The sequence below is a fragment of the Corvus kubaryi genome, unplaced genomic scaffold (assembly GCF_017639235.1).
Source record: "Corvus kubaryi isolate FWS band 111438036 unplaced genomic scaffold, C.kubaryi_AGA036_p1.0 74, whole genome shotgun sequence".
In the NCBI taxonomy this organism is placed as follows: Eukaryota; Metazoa; Chordata; class Aves; order Passeriformes; family Corvidae; genus Corvus; species Corvus kubaryi.
This window is the reverse complement of record NW_024582061.1, coordinates 14,956,714-14,966,586: the sequence shown is the minus strand read 5'-3', so window position 1 is coordinate 14,966,586 and position 9,873 is coordinate 14,956,714. Positions and strand designations below refer to the sequence as shown.

Here is a 9,873-nt window from a genome sequence, read left to right as displayed (position 1 = left end):
CTCAGTAAAATTCTCTGAAGAGTTTTCCAGCCTGTGAGCTGAAGAGATTTGTAAACCAATCCTGCTCTTTTTAGGGGTAGAGAAAATTTCAATCACTCTGGCATGAGAGCATTTGGGATTTATTGATTTATTGCCCTCACTCCCTGAGAAGAAATACTATCCCAATTACAGAGACAGGGACCCGAGGCACTGCTGTATTAAATCACTGGCTTACGGTCTCCTAGAGAGGCTGTAGGGCTGAATCCAACTTCCAGCCCTAGGCCTCCCCTCCAGCAGGTCCAGGGAAGCCATCGGGGACAATGGGAAAGCTTGACTATCACACTATGAACACAGCAAGGGCAACTGCAATTCCCATTCTTTACACATCTTTAACTCTCAAAGTCAAGTGGTTCTTGTAACACCCTCTAAAGCACAAAGTTGGTTGAGTGATCACACAACTACAGCCTGAAAAGTACCTGATTTTGTACAGAACCATTGCAGAGTTTGCATTTGTACTTTTATTTCAAGAAGCTGTGTGTGAGAGAAAATGAAGAGGTACAGTATTAAGTCATGTTTCCTGTCCTAGCATGTGGCTTTATTGACATACTTCTTGTCCAAAGTCCTGTAAGTCTGTTCTCTATCAAAGTCATTTCTTAACTTCTATCTCCATTTTTATCTGGGAAAACAGGAATTTACCTACTGGACATCACAGTAACTCCATCACATGTCTGCAAAGCAAACTAGCACAACCAGATGGGAACTGCCCATTAATGGTTGAAATCTGTATTTGACTAAGCTGAGGATCGTCATTCTTCCAATACATGATTTTTGTAACGTAAGTTGAACTCCAGTTTTCCTAAAGGAAAAAAGTTTCCAATCGGGCAGTCCTTTGTGTGGCCATGAAGCTCAAGTTGTTTTCCTGAGAACAGAGGGTAGACAGGCAGAGGGAGTTTGTTAGACACCTATCCCATCCTGCTGCTATCAGGAGAGCCATTTACACCAAAACCATTCCCAACAGGCATTTGCCTACCACAGGGCTGAATACTTCTGCCAAGAGAAGTTCCACGGTTCCAGGAAGTTTAGCCATTGTAAGCACGGGAGATGTTTCTGACCTCACCATTGTCTGAGCTGCTATGCTCTGCTGAGCCTTCAGCACACACAGAAAGCCAAGTTTTCTTCCTCTTTATGACATCTGGGTACAAACTGAATGGGTTTTGTCACATGTCACCCCCAGCTTTTACACTTAAAAGCCAAACTCAAGCATTTTAATCAACAGGGCAAATTTACACTATCCTTAACATCACTCTCCTGGCACTCACACGTTTTTCCTTATTAAGTGGCTATTAAGCAGGAACAAAATTTCAATAAATGACAGTGTTGTCCCAAAATAGGTTCATTCACCCAGTCTGCAGGAGGCCAATCCACGCACATAATCCAGGCATTTGATTTATTTACAGTTCTGCATAGAAAGGGGTGCTGAATAGCAAATCCATAAAGCCAGCATGATGACTACCAAAACTTTTCACACTTTATATATTTTAGCAAACAAAGCCACTAACGTTCCTTGGCCAAAAATTACCTAATTCTCTTTTTAATTAGTATTCTGTCTTCTATTGGTTAATGATCCTCTCACTGCTCGTGCTAATTAGTCTGCACGCTCAGTCTTTCTCTCGAGTCGGTGCTTTCTTGGGTCAGTGGCCGTGATCTCCCCCTGCCAGAACTACTTTTACTCAGCTGCAGCTGATTCAGCACAGTTGCTGAGCAGTCTTTATTAGTTTCTTCCTTATCTTGGGGGTTCTGCCAAATGTCCCTGTGGCTTGTAAATTCTGCATTTTTTGTGCCCACAATCTGTGCTACATCCTTCTTCCCAAGTTTTGTTAACTTCCCCTGAGGTCACTGAAACATGTTAAGCCCTAAACCTTAACAAGGCAATTCTACTGTCAAGTAATTCGTCCTTCTAACACCTGGGTATCACTTGGAGCTTGTTTGTTGGCTGCCGTTTCACGGATTAAACCTCTTTTCTTGTTGATTAGACTTGAAAGTATACAAAGATCAAACATCAAAGAACATCCTTTCTTAAGAAAATTTTTTCATATTTGACACTTTGCGACAACGCGGCCGCTTTACGACAGCCGCGCTCGTTGGTCGCTTTTCCGGGGGGGGGGGTGGTGGAGTTTTTCTACTTTACGACAACGGCGCTGCCGTCGCGCGGTGCTGACGCAAGAAGGGCGCGCCGGGGTTGCGCGCGGCCTTTTCCCCGCCCGCCGCCGCCACTGGAGCCGCTCCCGGAGCCGCTCCCGGATCCGCCGCCATCGGGGCCGCGCCGGGGCCGCGCAGGTGAGGGGGGCGCTGGGGCCACCCTGGGGCCGCTCGCCTGCCCCGCCGGCGCCTCCCGCGCGTACCGAGACGGCCCCCCCCCCCCCCCCCCCCCCCCCGGCCCCGCCCCGCCGGTTCCGGCGGGGCCGCGTCGCCGCCCCTCCCTGGCACACGCAGCGCCCACCGGGACCCTTCCTTCCTCCCCGGGCCTGGTGGGCGGAGGCGCCTTCCCGTCGCGGTGGCCTGTGCCGAGGCAAGGCCTCAGGTCTCGGTGCCACACCGTGCGGCAGCTGAGGGTTTCGGGGTTATTTTTTTTCTTTATTCCACCTTTAGAAGATTAAAAAATGGCGAAGTTTGTGACACCCGTGATCCAGGACAACCCCTCCGGCTGGGGCCCGTGTGCTGTGCCCGAGCAGTTCAAGGACATGCCCTACCAGCCCTTCAGCAAAGGAGACCGCCTGGGCAAGGTACCTGTGCCGGGCTGGGCCGTGAGCTCTGGGTGCCTGCCGGGCCCCCCTGCGCGCTGCCTGCGGTGTTCGCTGTCGTTACCGTGGCTGCTCCTCTGGCACCCTTGGCAGTGTGTCCTGACAGGCTGTGAACACCTAGCAGGGCTGCCCAGCAGAGGTGGGAGTCAGAGGGATTAGACCTGAAGCGTACAGCAGTGTTTGCTTTTGCTGCTGGGAACTATATATGCAGAGTTAGAGGGGGGGGGGGGGGAATGTCGTGTTAATGCTTGCTCTGACTGTTTATGCTCGTTCTTAGGTGGCTGATTGGACAGGGGCCACGTATCAGGATAAAAGATACACAAGTACGTGGGGTCTGGTGGTTCCTGGGGTTTCTTTTCTACAAAGTTTTCTTCTAAGCGTCGTTCCTGCTTTCATGTCTCACACCCACCCTGTAATTACCTGCACACCTCAGCAGGACAGGCAGCTTACTTTAGGAAGCGTGCTTTACCCTTGGGAGAGCTCTCTGGGGCTCTCCCTGTCCTTGGGGCTTACTCTGCATTTTTGTACTGCCTTACTAACCGGGCTCGTAAGGGAGGTTTGGAGCGGGAGAAGACATGCAGCTGTAAGGCTTTTAGACATCAGGCTTAGGTGAAGGCAGCTGGGGAGAGAAAGGGGCAAAGCATCAGGGTTTTTTCTTAGAACCTCGACGTCGAGACGCTTTGTTTTATTTCCAGACAAGTACTCGTCCCAGTTTGGCGGCGGAAGCCAATACGCCTATTTTCACGAGGAGGATGAGACAAGCTTCCAGCTGGTGGACACAGCCCGGACACAGAAAACGGCATACCAGAGGAATCGTATGAGGTTTGCACAGGTAACGTGTTCTCAGAGATGGGATCCAAGGGGAGCCTCAGCAGCACAGGATTCTTTCCCAACTAAAATGTCTTTTTTCGTTTTTTTTTTTTTTTCTTTTTTCCGTCATTTCTGCAGAGGAACCTTCGGAGAGACAAGGACCGTCGGAACATGCTGCAGTTCAGCATGCAGACACTGCCAAAGAGTGCCAAGCAGAAGGAGAGGTGAGGCTCCAGAGAGCTTGGACTGTGTGAACATACTGTTGATAAATTTGCAAACTTACAGTAACAGAACCTGCTGGAGCAAACAGCAAAGGATTTCAGGATGTTTTGAGTCCAGTGTTCAGCTGGTGTCAGTAGTACTTAAAAGCATGGATTTCAAATGGCTACCTAATGCCTCAGGAGATTTTTTGAATTGTATTTAGAAAGTAAAGGTGGTGTTCTAAACAGAGAATATCCTTTCTGAAAACTATTTCAGTCTTCAGGTAAAACTATGTAAAGAGCTCCTCAAAGCAAAGAGCAGACTTTTTAATGCCTCAGGCATCTTGATCAACAGATGGCTCAGCAAATGTTTCAGCAGCTCGGTGCCTGAAAGCACTGCTCCTCTGGTGGTAGTTTGGAAGTGGAGGAATGGTTGTGGCATATAGGAATCAAGAACTTCTCTTCATGGCTTTTCTCACATTTGTCATTTTAGAGATCGTTTGCGCCTACAAAAGAAGTTTCAGAAACAGTTTGGAGTGAGGCAGAAATGGGACCAGAAATCACAGGTAGACAAACTGACAAGCATTGTGCCCCCTGTGATGGTTTGGTTTCTCTGGCTGCACTCACAGGGCAGCTCCTCTTGCACAAATCCTGATATGCTGTGTCTCTGTTTCGCTCTCTACCTGACCTGCCTCTGGCTGCACAGCAGAAACCTCGTGACTCCTCTGTTGAAGTTCGCAGCGACTGGGAGGTGAAGGAGGAGATGGATTTCCCTCGGCTGATGAAAATGCGCTACCTGGAGGTGTCAGAACCACAGGACATGTGAGTTCCTAAGACAGCCCTTTGCTCGCTTCCTGAGGCGACCAGATTTTTGGAAAGCAGGAGGTCAAGGGTCTCCTGCCTGGTCCCAGTGTTTCATGGAGGTACCCAAACCAGGGGGAGGTAACGGAACACCCAGCAGATCCTAGGGGTTCATGGGTGGTGTTATCTGTAGGAAGGGTATCGAGATAGTCCTCTTACCTTTGCAGAGAGTGCTGTGGAGCCCTAGAGTACTATGACAAAGCCTTCGACCGCATTACGACGAGGAACGAGAAGCTCCTGAGGAGCATTAAGCGCATCTTCCATACCGTCACCACCACGGATGACCCAGTTATCCGAAAGGTAGCTACCAGTTGGTAAAACCCAGGCGCGTGTTCATGGGTGTGTGCTGTTGTTGGAGACCAGCTGTCACCATCAGACCAAAGGGCGAAAGCAAGAAGCATTAGCTGGTACCAGTATTTTTCTTAGGTCGAAGGCAGAGCTAGATTAATGCAGAGTTGAGAACACTGGCCAAGGAAAAGCTGTAATTCTGGAAGGGCAAGCAGACCAGTACTTGAGCTGTGTTGGAAAGGAAACTTACATCAGAGACCTGATCCTTGGGGCTTTGCTTTTGGAAGTGAGGAAGGCTTGGAGAGTTCTCTCTCGTGACCTCATTGGCCATAAGAAGCTGTGCATTTTCCAACAGAATTAACATTTCATAGTTCTTTCTTTCTTTCTGTGGGTGAGGGTGAGCCAGGATTGCTGGGTAGTACCTTAGACTTGGTCTGGCAGTTGATGTGGTACTTAACAGTTCAGCTTTCTCAGTCAGAACAGCAGCAGAAATCAGTGATCTGGTTTGCTAGCCCTTCTCATCCTGCCTAGGGAAAGGGTATCTGTTCTTATTGCTGAAACAGTTTTCTCCTCCTTTATCCACAGCTGGCCAAGACACAAGGGAATGTGTTTGCCACAGATGCCATCCTGGCCACACTGATGAGCTGCACTCGCTCTGTCTATTCCTGGGACATCATTGTCCAGAGAGTTGGATCCAAGCTTTTCTTTGACAAGAGGGACAACTCAGATTTTGGTGAGGAAAAGTCATGAAAGGAATTTCTGTTGCAGTAGCTAAAGGGTGTAATTTTCTTTATGGTTATTTGAGTTTATTCTGTGTCTCAGTGTCCACATTGAGCCGCCTGAACAAGCTAATTACTGCAGTACATGTGATAGCTGTGTGGGGAACTTCAGTATTGATCTGCTCTGATGTGGGGCTAGAAACTCTCTAAAGCTGACATAGTTACTCCCCCAAGTATAACCACTTGCATCTGGTTTTCTTCCCAGACCTCCTGACAGTGAGTGAAACAGCCAATGAACCACCACAGGAAGAGGGCAACTCCTTTAATTCTCCTCGCAACCTGGCCATGGAAGCTACCTACATCAATCATAACTTCTCCCAGCAGTGTCTGAGGATGGTAAGGTGGAACAGTGATGAGTAGTGGGGTCTGTGTTTCAGAGTCTCAAGAGGAAACTTCATTAAGGCTGCTTTAGTACAGCACAGAAGCATTTTAATTGACAGTTGTGTTACACCAGTGGCCTTTCAGTTTTGAAGGAGGTGGGATTATTTCTGGTGAGATGTTGTAGAAACGTTTTCACCTTGATTTCACAGAGAAGTCATCCTACTCCCATTGATGATGCAGACAGGCTTCTCAGTACACTTAATGAAGCCTAAGTGCCAGTACAAGTGCTGCTTATAGTGCTGTGACTAATGTGGGCATAAGGCTTTCATCAGCTGTCTTAATGTTTTGGTTTTTCTCTACATCAGGGAAATCAGCTACTGTTGCTGTAAAAGAATATTTTTCCAATAGAGGAGAGCTGTCTCCTAACATGCTCTGCTGTTTTCATCTGCAGGGAAAGGAGAAATACAAGTTTCCCAACCCAAACCCCTTTGTGGAGGATGACATGGATAAAAATGAAGTAGCTTCTGTTGCATACAGGTAAGCTGTTCTCTCTGATGTTTGTCATGGGGGCAGGATGTTAAGTGTGATACGGAGGCAAAACAGGTTAGGAGTGTTACTTACAGAAGCTTTACCTTGAAAAGGATTCATGGATGACCTCACAGTGAAAAGATGGAGGAGGAAAGGATTTTGCTGAGTGTTTACATGGATCTGGAAGAGAACAAAGGTCAGAAATAACCAGTTGGATTGTTTGTTGGCAGATACCGAAGGTGGAAGCTGGGAGATGATATAGATCTCATTGTCCGCTGTGAACATGATGGAGTGATGACAGGAGCCAATGGAGAAGTGTCATTCATCAACATCAAGACACTGAACGAGTGGGATTCGAGGGTGAGGAAGAACAAGATCCCCAAGCTAGCTCTAACTGCTTCACTGCTGCCTGACATGCCAGGTACAGCAGGAAAGATGAGACAAACATCTGGCGGTGTCCCCCGGGTGTTACATTCCATTAAGGAGTATAACTTTGGTGGACAAGCAGTGCTGATGGGATTCTCCCCCAAATGTGAGGTAGCTGGCTTGAACCCTCTTGTCCCTGGGTGTTCAGCACAGTAGCCAGTCTGTTCCTATGGTTCTCTTTAGAATTCTTCCCTCACAAACTACCTTTCTAACCAGTGCCACAAATGTTGAGCAATCCCAGCTGTTTGCATTTGTCCCTTCCCGGTGCAAGAGCTTTCCCTGTAGGCTGCAGTTCACATTCCCTCACGTGGTACCGTAGGGTAGACAGAAGCAGCTTCCTTATGTGATGACGAAATGGCTGAAGAGATGGCTGCTGCTGGCTTGTCAGGCTGACCCTGGTTCTGATTCTCCTCAGTATTGCAATGGGGTAGACTGGCGCCAGAAGCTGGACTCTCAGAGAGGGGCTGTCATTGCCACAGAGCTGAAGAACAACAGCTACAAATTGGCCCGCTGGACGTGCTGCGCGCTGCTGGCTGGATCAGAGTATCTTAAACTCGGGTAAGGGGGAGGTTCACACCAAATACCTTCCAGGTGCGTTTTCCATGATTAAATTTCGTGTATGTCTGAGTGAAGCATTTACAAAATGAGTAATCCTAAAATCACCGTGTTTGAGTGGCCAAGAAAGGAAAGCTTGTGGTGAGTGCCCCAGCCTTGGTGTAAGCTGCTTCCTCTCCGCATCCAGCTGAGACTGACCCCACACGTGTGAGGGGCAGGTGGCCTGCGTGGGCTCTCAGCCTGTTTGCTGTGGCACCAACAAGGGAAATAAACACAGTAGCTGTGGTGCCTGTCAAGAATCTGATTGAGATGCTCAGTGCCTGTTACTGAGAAATTGAGTGGTGGGGGGAGATACGGCCACAGCATTTTTTGAACTATCAGCTTAAAATCAGTTGAGTACTGTAGGTAGTGAACAAGAGGCTTTTGCTAAGTAAGTTCTAGTGGTTCTGCAACCCTCGGTTCCATCCACAGATGTGGAACTGATGCTTTTGCATCTTCTTCATTCCAAACTCCCAGGTAATCGTGCTATTGCTTAATTTTATCTATGGGGCTAATTCTTCTTTTATCTTTTGTACCTCTCCATCCGATTCGGGGATTTCCAGGTGCATTACAGATTGACAGTTTGTAGCCAGGAGATCCTCTTAGCTTTCAGTGTTGGAGTACTAGGATTTTTCAGCCCAGAAAATGAGATGATCATGCTGCTTTTCTTGCTGGTGTTCTTCTGCTGTCTGGGCTTAATCTCCTGATACCCCTCTGGTTACTTCTTGCCCCCTAGGTATGTATCCCGTTACCATGTGAAGGACTCTGCCCGCCATGTGATCCTGGGCACGCAGCAGTTCAAGCCAAATGAATTCGCCAGCCAGATTAATCTGAGCATAGAGAATGCCTGGGGCATCCTGCGATGCGTCATTGACATCTGCATGAAGCTGGATGAGGGGAAGTACCTCATCCTCAAGGACCCCAACAAGCAGGTGATCCGGATCTACAGTTTGCCTGATGGCACCTTCAGCTCTGATGAAGATGAGGAGGATGAGGAGGAAGAAGAGGAAGAGGAAGGTTTGTAGCATACTTGGTGCTTTATGCTTTTAAGTGATGTACTGGTGTGGATGAAAAGGGGAGTGATGTATGATGAAGACCACAGCTAAAGGGTCAGATCTGACCAGTGCAATGGCAGGAGAGGAACGAGGCTGGAGAATGTGTGGTCCTAAGGATGAGACTCAGTGGAAAAGGTGGTGGGTCACATTGGGAGTACTCAGCTGGAAGAAAAAGGAGAGGAGAGTTGGGAATGCAGGTGTTGTGCCTCTGTACAGATACTTGATGAGGACTGATTTTAGCAGGGGCGGGGGAGGAGGTCCCAGATCCAGAGTACTGTCTGGGAAAACAAAACCTGCCAAGAAGCCCTACATTCAGCGGCCCCAAGGTCTGCAGGAGTGGGTGGGTGCTAATTTCTGTTGGTACTGGGATATTTTTTGACTGCAGTTTTAGAAGTGGCAGTGACTATAAGGTGACACATTTAAAATGCGTGGTGATGGAGCGCAGTTGAGGGAACATGGTGAAGGCTTTTAGTGACTCTTGAAGCTGAGCAATCACTGGCTGGTCAGGATGGGAGTTCTGGAGGATCAGTGGTGCCCAGTGGACAGTGCCTTCCCTTTGCTGCCTAAAACCATCTGTGACCCCTGACGTGAGACCTCTGTGTGCTCAGTTGACAGTGGGAAACCCTTTACCCTAGAGCTCTTGCTTCTTTGATAGGAAAAATATCTCCCAGCTTATTTTTAGGCTGTAAGCGTAGCCTGGCTGCTCCGGATTTTATTATGGAAATGTTAGTTAGGTTGCTGTGTAATCTGCTCAGGAATGTAAATTGTGTAATTCCAAATGACGTGTATGTGGTCTTGGCTGATGGGCAGGTTTGTTGGGAAGCTGGGGGGAGGCAGGGAGACAGTTGGAGGTGGTATAAATCTCCCGAAGTGGCAGCCGTGATTTTTTTTGTGTTCCTTGTGGCATTTCCTTGACAGCAAGGGTTTAATTTTGGGGTTTGGGCTGTTTCCTTTCCCCAGCTGCATTTACTTAATTTCTGTTCCTCTTCTTTTTCAGAGGAAGAGAGCTGAACCCCGTAGCCAGCACCGGGAGGCTGCAGTGCCCGGGCAGCTCCGGTCCCTGGGGGTGGGCTGTGGCTGCACCTTCGCCCTGGCTGTGCTGCACATAGATCATAAACGGGGGGAAACAGGAATAAAGTTGATTTTGCCGAGTGCCGGCGCTGTTTTGTGTGTCTGTACGCCTGGCTCGGGGGCCCCCCGCGGTCACGGCTCCGTCCCGCGCCTGCCCCTT

The 9,873-nt window shown here is 48.7% G+C and overlaps 1 protein-coding gene across 3 annotated transcripts; it reads left to right on the top strand.

Moving 5' to 3' along the window:
• The first annotated feature begins 2,198 nt into the window (after positions 1-2,198).
• Positions 2,199-9,796, top strand: EIF3D (eukaryotic translation initiation factor 3 subunit D). Of its 3 annotated transcripts, none has more exons than XM_042051263.1 (15): positions 2,199-2,316; positions 2,629-2,762; positions 3,058-3,103; positions 3,476-3,612; positions 3,729-3,814; positions 4,284-4,356; positions 4,497-4,612; positions 4,819-4,951; positions 5,525-5,672; positions 5,924-6,054; positions 6,491-6,576; positions 6,798-6,927; positions 7,409-7,551; positions 8,324-8,604; positions 9,640-9,796. In XM_042051263.1, exons 2-15 carry the CDS (start codon positions 2,640-2,642, stop codon positions 9,651-9,653), a joined length of 1,647 nt encoding a protein of 548 aa, XP_041907197.1. In that variant the 5' UTR covers positions 2,199-2,316; positions 2,629-2,639; the 3' UTR covers positions 9,654-9,796. The 3 variants fall into 3 exon arrangements, with proteins under 3 accessions (XP_041907197.1, XP_041907199.1, XP_041907196.1); XM_042051265.1 differs by having other exon boundaries at positions 2,202-2,303; positions 2,627-2,762; positions 4,500-4,612; XM_042051262.1 differs by having other exon boundaries at positions 2,202-2,303; positions 2,627-2,762.
• Positions 9,797-9,873: the final 77 nt, after the last annotated feature.

Excerpts from the sequence above, each read along its gene's own strand:
- EIF3D (XM_042051263.1), top strand. The coding sequence starts at position 2,640 with ATGGCGAAGTTTGTGACACCCGTGATCCAGGACAACCCCTCCGGCTGG. Across the intron at positions 3,613-3,728 it reads ATCGTATGAGGTTTGCACAG|AGGAACCTTCGGAGAGACAA; the intron begins GTAACGTGTTCT and ends TCATTTCTGCAG. Across the intron at positions 6,055-6,490 it reads CCCAGCAGTGTCTGAGGATG|GGAAAGGAGAAATACAAGTT; the intron begins GTAAGGTGGAAC and ends TTTCATCTGCAG.